This window comes from Rhinoderma darwinii, chromosome 1, assembly GCF_050947455.1.
Source record: "Rhinoderma darwinii isolate aRhiDar2 chromosome 1, aRhiDar2.hap1, whole genome shotgun sequence".
NCBI lineage: Eukaryota > Metazoa > Chordata > Amphibia > Anura > Rhinodermatidae > Rhinoderma > Rhinoderma darwinii.
Window position 1 is genome coordinate 622,313,295 of NC_134687.1, and position 19,325 is coordinate 622,332,619.

Below are 19,325 nucleotides of genomic sequence, written 5' to 3' on the forward strand. Positions count from 1 at the left end.
ACCATTAAACAACATTCCTTCTGCCTGCAGCCACCACTAGATGGAGCTCACTGCATACTGTTTTTACATCAAACCCACTAACAGTATGCAGTAAGCTCCCCCTAGTGGTGGCTGCAGGTAGTCAGCATGTTCTCTTTTAAATCTAAGTAAACTAAGAAATAGTGTGGGCACATAATGGTAAACAAAGAAATAGGGTGGGCACAATCTTAAGTCTAGGCAGGGGATTTTGAACGGTCAGAAAACAGATCTCCAACCTAGAGCTGATTCAGGACAGAATATAGGAAATAAAAAGTGAAATGGCATTAAAAAGGTAAAAATTCACTTTTGGATACCCCTCCATGTATCTGACCTCAAGCTGAGCTCTGAAGATTTCCACAACAAAAAAAAAAACTAATAAAAGTACAAAACGGCAAAATGCATTTCAGAAATTTTATTGTTTTTTTTACAAAAACAAAAAAAGCTCAAATTGTGATTTGGCTCAAATAAAAAAGCAGCATCAAAATTGAATTTAAAAAAAACACACGGTTGTAGCTTATGTGACGAGCGGTGATTACGTATAGTGGCATTGCTTGTACGGGATTACATATATTTATACTACAGAGCAACCCCAATAATGCTACCGGCAGTGTCCATCGTGAGGGATGTATTCATACAGGTTCTACTACTGTGACCTAATAGAAATAAAACTGCTATGTACAGTACTCCAGAAGATCACGTGGATGAAATGCCCAGAAGGAACTTTACGAGACCATACAAAATAGTATTTACAGGCAAAACCCTACACAGGGGCTCTGCAAAGGGGTGCAGAGGCAGCAGCACCCGGGCCCAGAGGACACTGCCACATAAGAAGACACCAGTATTATAAATGTTACGTCGTAGGTGGGGGGCCCGGTAACAGATTTTGCATTAGGGCCCAGGAGCTTTAAGTTCTACCTCTGACCCTACAGTAGAGGCTTCCAGTGTCATCCTCCAGACAAGGTTAACATTAGTGAATTGCACAAATGACAACTACTGGAACATTTCCCTTTACAAGCAGGCCAGCCAATTACAAATCCCTGAGAATCAGTCTACAGAATAGTGACTGCTATTTACAGCAGTCTATAGTCTGAGCAGACACAGGATGCCACAGAGGTAATAGATAGATGTCCTGGGGGAGGGGGCTGGCGCTATATGATGTCACCTATTAGATATATCATAAGAAACACAAGCCATTACTCTACCTGCTGAGTAAAAATGGCTTCCCCCTCCCCCTTTTACATCCTTTATATGTAAAGGACATAAACAAGACCATATGCTCAGCAGCATGTTGTAAAATCTCTTTGGAATATCTGGTCGGAAATTCCGCAGTGTTTTTAGGCTACGTGTGGTCTTACACTAAAGGGATTATATGAAGTCTGAAATACGGGTCCATTCCTCCCACCCCCAGAAACAGCGCCACTCTTGTCCATAGGTTGTCTTTGGTATTGCAGCTCAGCCTCATTCAAGTGAATATCTGCAATACCAGGCACAGTCCAAAGAAAAAAGGGTGTCGCGGTTTCTGTGGAATTTTTATTTACATTTTTGGTACAAGATTTCCATTAAATTATGCACATTGTGAAGCCGTTTAAGACTATTGCACAGAGGAGTTAAAACAGGCAGACACAAGAGAACCCAAAAATGTTATTTTTCCCCAAATATTCTAGTAAAAATGCACAAGGGTTCAGATTTCTTATCGCTATAAATCTGAGACCTGGCTGCATCACAGGGATCTGTCCGAAGGCAGAATACAGTATCCTCTGCTTGTAAGATCCAGTCCAAGCCAAAGTAATGCCCGTCAGACAAAGCCTGTCGTATTGTGTGGTCTACAACATGTGGCCGAGGACTGTCAGGGCATGATGGGAGTTGTAGGTTAAAGACCACTGGTGTAGACAGCGCATTTACTTCAGACCATCAGAAGTCATGATATCAGAAAGCAGTAGACTCCAAAAACATTTGGCCTTTGTCCCCATTTGCCCCTTTCATATTTACACCAGGGATTAGAGCAGTGAGACTAGAGATGTATTGAATAATTACATTTTGGGCCATTTTTCACCAAGGCAAGTATATATATATATATATATATATATATATATATATCTCGTTAGTAACCACAGAAATATTTAGCAGCATGCAAAACTAATGCCAACACGTATGAAATAAAAATTGAGCTTCCCTTCTATATATTCCCCCTACTAAATCTGTTAATTTATTTCTGCCAAGAGACAATTCTGATATATTCTGTGTAATACTATTATCTATATTTATAAAATATACTTACCCAGACAAAGCATAGGAAACGTAGGGTACTAATGCAACACCGCTTTATTCACAATGTATGTATTCAATAAAAAATAATCTAGTTTTTGCATCTACAGCTCCTATGCGGACCTGTCTCCATGGTAACAGACAACAAACCAACCTTGTGTAGTCGGATTCTGTAGTCATAATCGGTTACCTACTTATTGACAAATTTGGTAGGTTATCAAGAAGTAGAGGGACAGAGGAAAGATTACAATCAGACTACACAGGGTTGGTTTGTAGTCTGTAACCAAGGAGACACCTAGATCAGCATAGGAACTGTACCTAAATTTGCAAATAGTCTTGATTACAAATCTACTTCGGTCTTTTGTCTAATTTTTTTATTTTAGATGCATTACAGCAATAAAAAAAATATTTGGTTGCAAATGTATACAAACCGATTACAGAAAAAAATAAAAATAAATCCACCCTACTACAACATTATACTGGAAGAACTGGATTATAGTGTAGTCCAGGCACTGATTTTATCTTTGGTGTAGAGGGCACAGGTCTAATCTTACTGGATAAACCTTAAAAAAGTGCAAATTCAAAACTGAAAAATAAAAGTTCACGTTCGGATTAGAAAAAAGCTTTACATTTCCATTAGCACAAAAAAAAAAAAAATTGTCAGGATTTGCTCTGAGGCTGCGAAAAGTAAAATATTGTAGTGCAATTCATAGTGTTGCTTCTCCTTTGCAGCAATGTACATTATTGTGCGACTACTTATCACCGTAGGTCGCATCCATATGGACATAGATCTATATATATTTCTACTTCCATCTATCATAAATCATATCCATTGTTGTTTGCATATATAGTAGTGTAACATTTCCTGATATGTAACAGTGATCACACAATATGGCTTTAATAAGCCTTATTCAGAACAATGACAACATGTATCTGTGTACCAAGCCATGACATACAGTGATCCAGTCGAAGTTAGAAAACGTAGACAAGTGGCTACTGGACTTATCACTAAAACACAAAACCGGCATACCCAAAAATATTTGCCAACGTTGGGTCTCTTTAGCTGCCATGAACAAACCAGCGCTTTCTGCCTCTCTCACAGCAGAAATCTCAGCATAAACTCATTCCCCATTCAGCAGCTAAATTATATCCAGCCAAACAGCTTCATGGAAATAAAACGTATTTGTGTGTGTACGCCGTTGAAGACTTTTTCAGCGATAGTCCTCAACAACCCCGTCGCATCATCGCATGGTTTAGTTGTAAACCCTTTAAAAAAAAAAAAAAAACTGACCAGCACAGACCTTACAAAAAAAAGACAAAAACACATTAGTAGCAAAAAAAGTCATCAATATTTAAGACCGCAAAAACGTGAAAGGTAAATGGTCAATAAAATCTTTAACTATATAAAAAACATATCTACAGTGCAAGGCCACAAAGGAGCGGGGAAAAAACCCACAAGGAATTAAAGTCTGGCGCTCCGCAATTTATAAAAATAATACTTCAATCTAAAAATAAAAAAAACTTTATACCTCGATTTTAACATAATTAAGAAAATAACAGGACAGATGTGAGAGTGAAAAGAAGTCCTCCGAATAATTCAGATTAAAGGGACGGGTTACCTAAAAACAGCTTCTGACATTAAAAGGGATTGTCCAGATTGGAAAAACTATGGTCATACATGATATTAGTGAATTATGAGATGGGGGCAGGGGGTGTCCTCTGTTCAGGATCCTCATCTCGTGGACAGTGTAGAGCGGTTATAAAGAGTGTCTCTCTCTCTGGAGGACCTGTCCTGTATTACACAGACAACACATTGATATGAATGGGCGCTGTGTAATGCTTCATTTCCCCTATGGTGGCGATGCAGATTTCAGTTGACTGCTGGGGTCCCAGCAGGGGGACACTATCTGCTTATTGTCAAAGGACCCTTCTAACAAATGGGTATTGCCCCTTTAAAAAGATTCCTTGGAGATTTCTGTACAAAAATTAAAAAGTGCCGGCTTTTCTTTTCAAAAAGAGCACCACACTTGGGCTAGGTCCATGGGCTGTGTCCATCATTGCACTATTTAAGTGAACAGGGCTGAGCAGTAATACCAGACACAACCTATGAACAAGTGTGGCGCTGTTTCTGGAAAAAATGCAGACCCCTTTATAGATCTGGACAAGCCATTTAAATATAACTGTGCTTCACCGTGCCATCGATTTCAATGCAAGAGAGAAAATTTGCTTGGAAAGATCAAAATCTTTAGTATCTAAAAGGATCTTTACATCTTTGAGTTGCACAGTCCCTACTTTCCAGCAAACTGTTGAGAGCGCTTTAAAGGGTCTGTCAAGGATTAGAAAAACATGGTTGATATGTTCCAAAAACAGCACCATACCTGTCCATGGGTGGTGTCTGGTCTTGCAGTTCAGCACTATTCACTTTAATGGACCTGAGCTGTAATACCAAACAACCCAGGAATAGGAGTGGCGCTATTTCTGGAACAAAGCGATTATGTTTTTCGAAACCTGGACAACCACGCTTTGTTCTCCTTGCAACCAATTTTTTTTTTTTTACTCGGATGTAATTTAAATGAAAAATTAAGAAACTTTGCAAATAGTCTAGATTAAAAATAAGCTGAAGTCTGAAGCTCCTTGTGTCTCCATGGTAACAGACTACAAATAAACCCTGTGTAGTCTGATACTCCCATACATTCCCTATGTCATACTAACATACATTTGGAAGGTTACAAAGAAGCAAAAAGGACAGATGGAAGTAACCGGTGACTGCAAGATCAGACTACAGAGGCTTTGTCTTGTTTGTTGTAGGTCTTCATACGAGTTGCAGACACAAAACGGTAGGAGATTTTTCATCAAGACTATTTGCAAAGTTCCATAATTTTTTTTTTAGATGCAGTGGAGCAAATAAACCAAACAAATGGCTGTGGAGGTGAACATAGGCTTTAAAGTGGAAGCATCAGGGTATAGACAGTTGTTAATTTGAATGGGATGTAGATAGACCTCTACGGACAAATGCCACGACTATGGATGAGACGGATGTAGATTATAGACCACCAGTTCCCCAAAGTTGTGGGTGGCAAGACAAGTGTTTACAGTGTATAACCACATTTTGACCGCACTTTTTACATATGATTCCATTTGGAGTAACACCGCACAGTGCTTGAGCCATTGACTGATCCGAACATAGGGCCAAGTCACATGACCAGGACTGAAGTGACATCATCGGTGTTACCAACAGCGGGCCAAGCACCAAATGTTTACCAACATGTAACTGGTAAGCGTCTAATTAGTATGGGGAGCACATTTGCAAATGTAAAAAGTTCAAAAGTGCAGAACTAATGTCTAAAAAGTATAATAGTAAATCTAGACAGGTTTATTATATTGTTTACATACAGCTATAGCAGAGCTGGAAGTGTTATATAGGCCATAGTTGGGGGCCCACTGACACCAAAGCTACCCGACTGCTTTCTTAAAGGGTTATTACCGCTTGGTAGGAAAGGAAGTGTAGGAAGCACCTTCAGACAAAACACGTTGCTGAGGGAGGTGAGTAAACCACCAGGTCTCAACCCAGTGTTTAATCCTAGACCAGGGAACAAAATATTCACCCCTTTATATACTTTAGACAACCAGGTATCAAATCCCTATTTTACTCTAGATCCCAAGGGAACAGATATATAGCCCCCTCAAATATCTGGTCGTCCAGGTTATATAACTATTTTACTGCAGACCACCACGAAGTAAAATATATAGACCCCACTCATATGTCCTAGACCACCAGGTATAAACTCCCACTTCTACCATAGACCAAAAGGGAATAAAATAGGAACCCCCTCTTTTACCCTAGACTAGAGCCAGAAGGCAAAATGAGCACTTGAACTGGGTCCCCTGCCAGTGGCACCATTTCTAACTGTATCGGGTATAGCGGAGCCTGCTCCCTGCACCACCATGCTCAACGGGACACAGTGCCGAACATACAATGGTGAAGCAGGGAGCCAATGGCTTCCTGCTGCACTTTTTACCCTGTGACTCCTGCGATGAGCGGCTTGGTGCAAACATGCGCGATGCAGTGACCCGTCCGCGGCAAGCCGCTGGCAGCACAGCCCATAAGCGACCTGCAGAGTGATCATCTCCATTCCTCGTGGGAACGGGGCTAGATGAGCATATTATTATTTGTAGGACACATTATGGGGGCACTATGTAGTGTGTGGAGGGCACTATGATGAGAAAAAGCAAAAAACACGGCGCCACATAGTGCAGGTTACCCAGGTATGGAGTGGTGTACAAGAAGAGTGGTACTCACCTGGTAACGGATGGTAGAAGGCAATAAAGGATAAAGGTACAGCTGCTGCCAGGACTCGGGACCGGTGATTCAAATGAACGACCGCGAAGTTTATGCTGGTATAGCAGGAAAAGGAGTCACCACGGGCGCTGCTGCACTTCAATGGAACCAAAATGCTTGGAAGGTTCAGATCGTTGGTAATAATGTACGGAGGATTGTAAGAATAAATGGAATTTATTAATAATAGGACTACGCGTTTCAATGCCGTACTGGCATCTTCATCAGGTCATGGATGAAAAAACAAAAAGTCACTGTTTAAATAGCCATGTTGATGTTGAAAAACCCGCCAATGTGAACGGGGTCAAGGTGTTTAAGTGACGTCACAGTTCAAAGTTCAAAATACACAGGACCGGAGAAACACACAAAAACAGTAAAATTATGTCATATAATAAAAACAATAAAAAATGAATAGAGAAAGAAGAGTTTAAAATGTATGAAAAGAGAACATAATGAAAACCATGTAATTGAGAAGGTTTGAAATGTAGTACGTAATGTGTGCCGAAGCGACACTGGAAAAATTGCTACCCGATAATATAGAATAAAAATGTAAGTAATAAAGAATAGAATAGAGATTACTTCAATTTCAATTACTTACATTTTTATTCTATATTATCGGGTAGCAATTTTTCCAGTGACTTTTTGTTTTTTCATCCATGACCTGATGAAGATGCCAGTACGGCATTGAAACGCGTAGTCCTATTATTAATAAATTCCATTTATTCTTACAATCCTCCGTACATTATTACCAACGATCTGAACCTTCCAAGCATTTTGGTTCCATTGAAGTGCAGCAGCGCCCGTGGTGACTCCTTTTCCTGCTATACCAGCATGGAGGGCACTATGGGGTGATTATTTTGCCTCTTGCCGTAAAGGGGTGGCCCACTCATGACATCTTTGCACTGGGCCCTCAAATGTGCTAAAACGGCCCTGCCCTAGACCATCAGAACCAGTGACATTAACCCCTCCACTAACTTATAGTCCAAACAAGACGGGTAACTTTTAGGAGCTGCATCTAATGCATCATCATAACTTTGAGAAAACACAATGGGGGAGATTATTCAACGGTGTTGTAAAATGCATAATTTTGGGTGCAAATTGAGCAAAATTTGTCAAAATGACGGATGTGGAATGATCATTTGGCAAAACATGCTGGACAAGTTGGACAATCTCTTCTTCATGGCTGGCATACGTACCAATGTTTTGTGCAAAAAAAAAAACCCCAAAAAATAAATAAAATCGGGCGCATTTTACCATTTTTAGCCTTGCCCCTTTTTCTAGACACACTCGCAAAAAAGTGTCTAAAACAAAAACTTGGTGCACGTCACATACTATTTGGCGCAATCACAGACATAATTCTGGCGCATTTTGCTTAGCTGATCCCCCCCCCAATAGGTTCACCTGTGTCCATAGGTAAAACCTCAGATGATACATGGGAGGAAATGTAACAAAAATCTGATTGGTTGCTGTGGGTAACATCTCCACTTTTTCCTTGCACCAGTTTTAATAAATCTCTCCCATTGCGTTCTGAATAGTTTTTCAAACGGAAAAACTCAGCTCTGCTACATCTGTACAGACAAGATTCAAACCCAAGAAATCACGCGGTGGTCGTACATATAAATTCACACAGGATATTCCCTTTATCAGCTATTTGGAGAATCATTTCAGGATCAAGATCTGCAGCAAATCAGGAATTCACATTATAGGAATTTAATGCATTGATTAAAAAAAAAAATTTAAAAAATTTAAAAATAGAATAAAGATGGTTTTAGGTAGTGACTTCGTAATGACAATGCAGCGCCAGCCAAACCTACAGGCAACTCATGTAAATGGTATATGAGGGAATTTTGTCCCCCCGTATCCCTAGTGATCGGCTTCTGGAGGCCTTTACTACCGACTGCATCTAAAACTAACCACATCAATTAACACAAACTAAAGCTGCAAAGCATGAAAGTCACAAAAAAAATTTCATTTTTGAAGCCCATTCGACCGGACAAGATCGTTCCTACACTGGCACCAACTACTATAAAACTGCATGCTATGGACCAGAATGTGGACCTGGAAGAATTTCCCACTGGGATTAGTGTTGCTTTTGAAAAACGAACTTAAAAAAGGGATCACTCATCATCACAACCCCTTTTTAGACTGAAGCCGATCAGACGATCACCTGGGATCCGTGGGAGGGGCTTAAAAGGGTCATACGTCTTACGAGGGGAAATGTTGTCTTACATGGTGGCCATTCAAATTAATGTCCGACTATCTAATACATTCACAGGCCCGGGTCCACTAGAGCAAGAGTCACCCTTTGTTGGCGGATCTCCGCTCTGGCTGATAGAGGGGGTTCCAGGCTATAGACGCCCCTCTTTGATGTCCATATGCCCTAATAGGAATATAGAAAGGGGTTATATTTAGGACAGGACCTCTTCAAAAAGTTTTAGGAATAGCCTTGTTATAGATCTTCGAGACAAGGCAAATAAATCGTGGCTGATGGAGCCAATTTTTGCAGAGGTAATTGAGTTGATGAGAAAAAAAACGACAATTAAAATTGAGAAACTAAATATCAATAAATTGGTAAGAAGAACTATAAGTGACTGTGTAATCTTCGGACGAGTATAGGGCAATGTTCACCAGCGGCTGATTTGTTGCAAACATTTTTGCGACATTTGCAGAAATTTGTGCAGCAAATCTGCTGCGTGTAGACGTCCCCTTAAGGGTTACTACGCAAGTTAAAGAATTCTAATATTTTAATGAAAAAAATCTACAACTTTCTAACAATTACTAAATGGCTTTGCGGCGGCTTCCTGGCATTAAAAAGTCTCAAATTATGGCACACACCATGGACACACGCAATAAATGTGACTTTTTGCCATTTTACACCACTCTCGTCCTTTAAAAAAAGTGGGTGGAACATAGCGTAAGGGGGCAGGGTCCACCAAATTTACTAGAATTCACGTCAGAAAATTGTGGCGCACAGACAGCCCGAGACACGACAAACCTCATTCAGGCGTGCAACTCTTCATAAACTTATGGCATCTTACTCTAGCGGCCTTCAGTAGAAGACTGGAGTATGCAATGCCAGCCTTAGTAAATCTGGCCCTTGTATTTCAAGTCCTCACCATTTTCAAGATTTCGGTTTGCGGTCAGTGAATGAGGACACTTGTTTACATTCAGAAGCAGTAAATCTAGTATATCTAGTCCTGCTCTTAGCTGAGAGTTTGTTACAATTGTATTCAGTCTACGCAATGCTCTGTGATATAAATACATCAGCAGCAGTTGGTAGTTTGCCACACCATAAGTCTGGAGTCCAGGCTTTTTAGCACAGAGAATGGTCTAGACTGGAGACTATTAGGCTGGATTCACACGACCACGTTACGTCCGTAAAGGACGGAACGTATTTCGGCCGGAAGTCCCGGACTGATCACACAGCAGGGAGCCGGGCTCCTAGCATCATACTTATGTACGATGCTAGGAGTCCCTGCCTCTCTGTGGAACTACTGTCCCGTACTGAAAACATGATTACAATACGGGACAGTTGTCCCACAGAGAGGCAGGGAGTCCTAGCGTCGTACATAACTATGATGCTAGGAGCCCGGCTCCCTGCACTGTGTTCGGTCCGGGACTTGCGGGCGAAATACGTTCTGTCCATTACGGACGTAACATGCTCGTGTGAACCCAGCCTTATTGTCTCCACTTCTCAGCTGAGAGCAGGACTAGTAAGGTTATGAAGCCTGTGAATGTAAATAAAAGTGTCCTTATTCACGGAGGGCAAGCAGAGATCCTGAAAATGGTGATCATTTGAAAAACAATTAGAAAGTTGAAAAACTTTTCATTTAGACAGACAATCCCTTTGAGAATACAAATTTGAATATTAATTATCTCATGGTGTCTACAAAGCAGAAGCATTCATAACTCTCGATTCACATTTGCTGGTAAGGCTCTGTTCACACTAGTTCATAACGGAGCCATGCCAGCGATTCCGGATCCATATTCCAACAGAACCTTACAATTGCTGATGGATCGAATAGGATTCAAATTGGGGTCTGTCAGGTTTTGACAGCGCTGCAGACTACGTTGCCATCAAAAACACCGGAACCCCCAAAGAAAACTGCATAACACAAGTGTGAACAGAGCCTGGAATAGTACAACTAGCTCAGTAGGGAAACAAAAAAAAAAATCAAAAAAAAAAAATCTGCAAAAGTAACAAATTTTGCCTTGAAAAACATAATACAAAAAAAAATCCTATCAAATTCTAAGGAAAAATAAGTAGTGTTCTCACAAAAAGTAGAAAAACAACGCAATACATTCATAAACTCCTGACAAACAGCAGTAGGAGCGGATACAGTTTCACAGAAAAAAAAGTGACAGTAATAAAAACGTGGAGTTTTCTTCTATAAAAAAATAAAACCCATGTTTTTGGACATATTGCTACATAGTAAAGTCACATTAAAGGGGTTATTCAGTATTAGAAGAACATGGCTGCGGTCTTCCAAAAACAGCGCCTGTCCAGGGGTTGTGTCGTGAATAGGGCTGAGCGGCAATACCACACAACCTGTGGACAGGTGTGACGTGGTTTTTGCAAGAAAGCAGCCATGTTTATCTAATCCTGGACCACCCCTTTAAGACAACCTTTACTTACTCGTAGGCCTGAATGTAGTTTTAACCCTTTTTTTTATTGCTCAGGGTTAATTAGTGGTATTGACCCTTCCAGAAAAGCATGACCACCAGAAAGTTTGAACTGGACCTAAAGGATTTGCATTAATGATGTCGTTTAAAAAAAAAAAAAAGAAGAACTCCTACACCAACACCTCTACAGGACCTCCAGTCCCACATACACAGTAGTGAACATGCACGATTGGACCACTAGGTGGCATCAGGATCTTCTGCAGACGACTCATCTGGTGGCCAATAATCCGGCAGATCTAAAAGTCCAGCTACAAGAACACCGGACTATCAGACCTTTAGTGTGACTATACGCATATTCAACCATCATCATCATGAATGAACACCACATACCCGATTTAAGGCAAGACACTTAAAGGAAACTTGGCTGCCACTGTGGTCATTCTAGGGAACCACACCCTGTGGCATAGGACTGCAAAAGCCAAAACGAGCTGGGTGGTTTACTTATCAAGGGACATATGCAGCATGATCAGGTCAATTTTACAGGCATTCTTCATGAACAGTCAATCCCTTAAAATTGGTCTTTTGCCCTTTAAGACAACGAACCATTGCATTCTTTTCGGCGTATATTTGTTACACTACATTCGGCTGAAATATCATCTCTCCAGCAGAATTATCTGCCGTTAGACCTAGATTGATAAAACGAGTGCCCTAAGACACGAAGAATAAGTTCTACTCCCGAGTCAATGGAGGTCTTAAAAAAATTCCTTCATTGATGGACATCTTGAGGGGCATGCCAGGTGGAGCAATAAGAGAAGACCCATGCTCATTCCTCTTGCTTGTTTTGAAACAATGAAGAGATTGACCACCCTATGTGGGTGGGTTTTAGGGAGTCTTTATTCTCCATGGGAGGGATGAGGAAATGTCTGGAGTTCACAGAGCAAGGGCTGCCAAATGAAGCATTCTCACTTCCCATAGATGTAGGAGAACCCGGAGAATCCATAGCCCAGGTATTGGGATGTCCTTGAGGTCTATAACCTGAGGATTCAGCTACAGGGTCCTCTGTAGAAGTTGGGTTGTCCATGTTCACAGTACTGATAGGCAACTGCATTTGAGGTTTGTATCCAGCTCCATCTGCAAAGTCAACATCGGGTTCTTCTTCTGAATTGGCCTGTGGATGGTACATGGACCGGATGTCGATATACACCACAGAGGGCGATGCAGACCCATCAAGCACAGGATTGGAGGTGTCCTCATGAGTGACTGGTTGGGTATATATTATACCGGCATGATCATGATCCTGGGTCTCGGAGCCGTCCTCTGGAATCTGACCGCTGTCGGACAATGGAGAATTCAGCTCAGTGTCCAGGATTTTTGGAAATGGTTCTACCACTTCAAGACTGCTGGGGGTGCACCGGTTCATCTCCATAGTTTTAATGGTTTTGCTCCCCTGAAAATAAAAAAAGACAGATTTGAAACTTATCAGAATCGCTCGTGACAAGATTCTGGGGGGAAAGATGGAAATGACTTAAGAATAAATCATGCCTATAATGGGTTAACCTCGTTGGCACCAAGATACAACCCTCACTCTCATGAAGACAACCGCTGTCCATTTGCCCTATAGGAACAGACACATTATAGACTAAGTCCCCTTGCTTGGGACCCCCTCTCTATGAGCCAAAATGGAAAGCCGCTCCCACTCTTGGACTCGGGAGAGGCGAAAAAAAAAAAAAAAGAAGATGGAAAGCGGCTACTAAATAAGACAGAAAGATAGATGGCGGTGTAACCTTTCGTTTATGGGACTGGATTCCATATAGATGTCAGTAAGGGGCAATAAAGTCAGTCGTGACAATACCTCAGTGACGTTCTTCGGGAATTGCAGAGCTTTGCTGTTCTCTGGATTTGGGATATCAGGATAAAAGGTTTCCTTGAGCCTATGAGGATGGAGAATACATGGTTGAGAGGACAAAAACGTATGGATTAAAGAAAATCATGCTACGAATAATTCTACACTGGAAATGTCGAACGTGGTCTGTGGTCTGTGGTCTGTGGTCTGCAGACCTGGAATATAGAGCATAAAGAGTTTCAGACTACGACTTTCCTCTGAGTAGTGGTGGAAAGTGGTTGTCACTCAATTGTTACTATGGTAACGGATGTATAAAGGCACTAATTGCAGTGGCGTGATTACAAGGCAAGGACTGAATTTAGCTATTCGGATCCTGACATTTCATAGAGGTTTTGATTTGAGATTTTCTTCCCTATATACCGTATTAGGACAACTAGACGTCGGTACCCCAGTTCAGGACCCTCCTCTATACGTATTTTCTGTGTACGGTTGTATTGAATAGTGCAGTCTGTCCACAGGGCGGTGGAGTTTGTATGGACAGAGGGTCGAGCATGTGGCTGCCGCTCCATATAACTCCGTGTTTTGCTGCGTTATTTGATGAGATTTTTTTTTAGTGCAGTCAGAGGTTAGAATTAAAGCCTATAGAGAAATATAAAAAGGAAATGCAAACAACTGCGCTTGGCGGCTTTTTTTTCGTCAGCGGTGTTCCAATTGCAGCATGCTCGGGGTGTGGAGTTTTTTTTCCAATAAGATTCTTTTCAGCACTTCAAAAATGGCAGGAAAAAAAGAAAGCAGGGTGGTACAGAATCAAAGTAAGAACTCCACCTTTAACCCCTTAATGACTAGCGCATTTTAAACCTTAATGACCAAGGTATTTTTCACGTTTTTCCATCGTCGCATTCCAAGAGCTATAACTTTTTTATTTTTGCGTCGACATAGCTGTATAAGGTCTTGTTTTTTGCGGGACAAATTGTATTTTTTTTTATTGTAATAGCACCATTTTGAGGTACATATAATTTATTGATTACCTTTTATTAACTTTTTTGGGGGGGGGGGGGCATGGAAAAAAAACCAGAAATGTTGCCACTTTTTCGCATCCTAAATCTACGCCGTTTACCGTGTGGTATAAATAACACAATAACTTTATTCAGCGGGTTGTCACTATTTAAACGATACCAAATTTGTATCGTTTTTGTATGTTTTACTACTTTTACACAATAAAAACGCTTTTTTTTCAAAATTTGTTTTTGTGTCTCCATATTTGAAGAGCCGTAACGTTTTTATTTTTTAGCCGATGCGGTCGTATGAGGGCTTTTTTTTGTGGGAAGACGTAGTTTTTATTGGTACCATTTTGGAGTAGATGCGATTTTTGATCACTTTTTATAACATTTTTTTTAAGTCAGGATTCACAGAAAACAGCAATTTTTCCATTGTTTATTATTTCATTATTTACGGCGTTCACCGTGCGGGTTAAATAATGTAATAGATTTATAGTCGGGGTCGTTACGGACGCGGCGATACCAAATATGCGTAACTTTTTTACTCTACTTTTTTAATAGTAAAGCAGTTTGTAAGGGGAAAAAGTGGGTTTTTCATACTAACTTTATTAAACTTTTTTTTTACTTTTTTACTAGTCCCATTAGGGGACTTTAATAAGCGATTATCCTATCGCTATTATAATACACTGCAATACTTTTGTATTGCAGTGTATTACTGCCTGTCCGTTTAAGGACAGGCATTTGCTAGGACATGCCTCTGGCATGACCTAGCAGGCATTCACTACAGGCAGACTTGGGGGACCTTTATTAGGCCCCCGGCTGCCATCGTAGACGGAGACACAGACACTTGGCGATCGTATCGCCGGGTGTCGGTGGGAGAGAGAGGGAGCTCCCTCCCCCTCTCCAAAACCACTCAGATGTGGTACACGCTATTGAGCGCCGCATCTGAGGGGTTAAACGGGTGAGATCGATACTTCTATCGATCTCACATGTTCGAGCAGGGACGCGCTCAGCTGCCTCTGGCAGCTGAGAGCAGGGAGATTTGAGAGCTCCCTGCTCTGTTTACTTATTCTGATGCAGCGCCGTAAAAATGCATCAGAATAAAGCCCAGTAGTGGCCGTAGTGAAAAGGCGTATTGGCGGTCACTAACGGGTTAATGAATGTTGCCTGTTTTAGCAAGTAAACAAAAAAATCCAGCATCTTTGTAACCGAAATCTTTATTCTCTTGCTTTTATTTTGTGCAATGTAAATATATGATGTTGCTTCATGAATGTTACCTGCTGTTGATGGATCTTATTATGGCTTTATTCTAATTATGGCTTGTAGAAACACTCAGCTTGGTTTAAAGTGGTATTCCAACTCAGACATTTATAACTTATCCACAGGAACATGGGCCCCGCTGATGCTCCGCCATTGGCCTCCTAGGCTGTATCTGCCGATTTTACTTTTAAGCTCTGGTGTTTGAGTGTGCGCGGCGAGAGCCATAAAACCGTTTTGAGATTGACGTTTATAGCATATCTTGTGGATATACCAAACATGTCGGAGTTGGGAATTCCCCTTTAATAACATCCAAAAAGCCTGATTAAGACTAGATTCACACATGCAGTTTTTGGCGCAGTCTTCTGAGCCAAAGCCAGAAGTGGATCGAACAGAAAGGAGATGTAGAAGTCCTTATACATTTCCTTCCTTTTGGATCCACACGTACCGGTGACTCCAAAGACTGCTTAATACCTATCGGATCTATTATAACCAAGATGGAGCTCCATTTAAGTTTCGCTTGTCAACCATCAGCACCGGTCAATGCACTAAACGGATTTCTCCAAACGCTCATTCTACTTACCATTCTCTTTTCTGGTAGCATATGGCGCTGGCCACAATTCCAAGTACAACCGCAACCACAATTGGGATTAGGATGGCGAGTATTAGACCGACAGCTTAGAAACAAAATACAAAAAATATATTATTGGAAAGGAAGTTTATCTTTTATTACACACAGTCAGGGGGATATAACGATCACACAGATTCGTATAAACCTGGGCCTTTGTCTGCCCGAACTCCAAAAACATGATAACGGTATGGAAAAACCTTGAGAAAAATTCTGTCGCCACTAGGTGGAGCTAACTGCATACCGATTTATTATGGAGTTCAATGGGAACTTCTTCTAAGGACAGCTGCACGAATTAACTACTAAGTCACTCTAGACTCCCAGGGATATTACAGCAATACGGTCACTAAACCCTAAACCACCCTATGTAAAAATGTGGGATGTAGAAAGTTGGCAAAGTAATTAGGGTGGAGTCGGAAGTTGGAGAATTTTCCATTTTTTGTCCTGGGTACCTACGGCCTTGGAAGCCCTCCTTTAAAAACGCCTGAACTGCCAACTATAAACTCCTAATGAATAGACTAATGAATGTGGATACAATGATCTTCACTGGGCCGGCCTCATGCCCTATGGACTAGACTATATAGCATCAGTGCTCACCTAGAAGATAAGGCTGCAAACTCTTACCATTATCACTGGTCAGAACAGTGAAGGATTTGATGGGGCCCATTCCTCCTTTGGTATAAGCTCGTATTCCCAAGGAATAACTTGTTCCGCTCTGCAGGTCTTCAATCTTTAACATCCTGACTGCCGGGTCAGTGATATTCTTAATTTTTGTCTCTGCGTGACGAACTATAAATGTAAAAAACAAACAAAAAAAAGCTAAAAATATTCTGCAACGTCAAATACTGAGGAATGTATACGAAGCACGGACACTTTTTCAATAGCGTAAGATAAGAAAAACTGACACAAAATGCAAGAAGTTGCATGTGTCATTCTGTGCTATGCCTGATACTTCATTCACGTTGAACCAAGTCAAACGTAACAGAGGAGGCAATAGACAAAATGCTCTAAAATGTACTTAAAAAAATAAAATAAAAAAGTGTATTAATAAAAATCTGATTCACAAAAACCAGACTCCTAATGCAGCCTCAGATGAGGAACAACGTAGTGGGGACTGTAGTCATCTTGCTTTTCCCTTCTACTGTCAGCACAGTGCCAATCTGATCTGGAAAGCTGCAACACTAGGGTAGGTTTACTAATACGGTCCTGAATTTAGACAGGGTAAACCTAGACCAGACTGATAAATTCTGTGCAGTTTTAGTCGCAGAGGGGCACGCAGAATTCTACATTTGGCACATCTAGCTAGACATGTACACCTACTTCTCAACAGTATTTTGTGCCTAAAAAAATGGTCCACTTAATAAATCTGGAGCATTTTACGACTCCTCTTAACCACGTCTCTTTTTCTGGACATTTTTTAAGCAGTTTCCGATCCTTACCGCTGTCCCATGAATTCATTACCAATCTATAATTGGCAGCTTGCAGTCTGACTAGAGCAAAGTCAAACCTCCCAACAGTCCCGATTTTACTAGGTTTGCCCTACGAATGGGGTAGAAAAGAGGGGAGTCCTAACTGGCATAATGCTTCAGGGCAGTTTTGGGGTGGGTGTTCCTGGGTGGGGCTTAAATATCCCAGAATTTGGGATGTCGAGCTAAGGTGGTATGCAAAATCCCAAATACTTAAAAAAAGATGATCAGTAGTACTGTACACAGAAACTGTAGGGCCCATAGGAAAAAAAATAGAATGGGCCTGAACACCACTGAGTTCCAGAAATACATTGATAAATGCCCCCCAGTGAGCGCCAAATCCCGTTTCCCTTTACACCGTAAATTATAAAACTAGGGCTGCCTGCAGTCGCCACTAGAGGGAGCTCACTGCATAGGAATTTACACAGCTACTAGTGCGCTCCACCTAGTGGTGGCTGAAGGAAAATGCTGCGACTGTCAAGAAGCACCTTCCACCACGGGCCCAATAGCAGTCACGTGGTATGAACAGATGAACATAATACATAGAAAGGTACAGGGTTCATTCTACCGCAGCCACCAAACTCTGTCTATTCAGTAAACTTCTATGAATTACCCAAATCCTGGAACTTTGTGAAGGACGAGTCATTTTGCTGCTTCACAACATAAACCAAATACCCCTGCAGGAATCCATGGAGGTTTTCTTCAGCTATAGACTCCCATTTCACCAGTATAGAACTGGACGTGGTCTCCTGTACAGTGAAATTTGGAGCCACAAAAGGAGCTGTAAATAAAAAAAACATATATATATATTTTTTAATACTATTTTTTTTTTTTTTCTTAAAGTGCCCTTGAGGCTTGTTTATCAACGCTACTTGGTTGCTACGAGGAGGCATGTGTTTGTTTTTATGGATCCAGCCTCTAAAAGTTTTGGCAGTGATCCGATAACCGAGCAATATGAAAAATGTCCTACCGTATCTAAACTCCAACATACTATCAATAGGGTTTTGTGAGGTTACCTAGTTCCTCAGCGTAGGTGATCACCTCCTTCAGTAACTGATAGTCATCGTCCTTACAGCCGTACAGTGATACATTGTATCGCACTCCAGCCCGGAAATGTTCTGAGAATGCAGAAAATTACACAAATGACAAAACGTAAACCGCTATTCCAGGAACGACGCAACAGTCGCAGACACCGATGAATCATTGATTGCCGATGATCTGTTTTTTTATTTCGGATTGTAGATAATTTTTTTGCTCTATTTTCTTGTACATGATTATAGGGGTGGCTATCTTGCCTAAGCAGCTGCTCTACACTTAACAGCAGTCACACGGTCATAGGAAACTGGTCTCTCAACATGACTATTTGGCATGCTCTGTGACATGTGCAGAGGTCACTAAGCATGAAGGGGGAGGAAGGGAGCGGTGTCCATCACCTATTGATTACTATGGGAAAGTGTTGTGGGCATGCTTTTTGACATATGCAGAGGATACTGTGCACACAGGGGGATGAGGTGAGGTGTGTCCATAACCGGTTGATTTCTATGGGAAAATGTTGTTGGCATGCGGTTACGTGTGCAGAGGATACGGTGCACCGAGAGTTGTATCCATCACCTGTTGATTTATATGGGAAAGTGTTGTGGGCATGCTCGGACATGTGCAGAGGACACTCTAGGGAAGGGGAGGAGGAGGAGGACTGTGACCATCACCTATTTTTGAACGTAGATCCTGTGTTATCTGCCTTCAGCTTTATAACAGAGGTGTTGCCTTTCAGTGGATAGGACCTATCACTAATATTTGACATCATTTTATGTGATGGGAATAACACTTTAAATGGGGCTGAGCTACAATACCAGAAACAACCCGTGGGCAAGAGTGGCGCGGTTTGCATTAT

General features: G+C 41.2%; 1 protein-coding gene across 1 annotated transcript in view; it reads right to left on the minus strand.

Annotated features, from left to right (window-relative positions):
- Nucleotides 1-11,724: 11,724 nt before the first annotated feature.
- The window catches only part of LIFR (LIF receptor subunit alpha), a 64,367-nt gene continuing 56,766 nt past the window's right edge, over nucleotides 11,725-19,325 (minus strand). Inside the window, exons 15-20 of the mRNA XM_075854998.1 lie at nucleotides 18,451-18,552; nucleotides 18,048-18,215; nucleotides 16,593-16,757; nucleotides 15,924-16,017; nucleotides 13,095-13,173; nucleotides 11,725-12,689 (exon numbers count right to left, since the gene is read on the minus strand). Of these exons, the coding sequence (XP_075711113.1) occupies nucleotides 12,066-12,689; nucleotides 13,095-13,173; nucleotides 15,924-16,017; nucleotides 16,593-16,757; nucleotides 18,048-18,215; nucleotides 18,451-18,552 (1,232 nt within the window). The 3' untranslated portion in view covers nucleotides 11,725-12,065. The remainder of the gene's footprint in view (nucleotides 12,690-13,094; nucleotides 13,174-15,923; nucleotides 16,018-16,592; nucleotides 16,758-18,047; nucleotides 18,216-18,450; nucleotides 18,553-19,325) is intronic.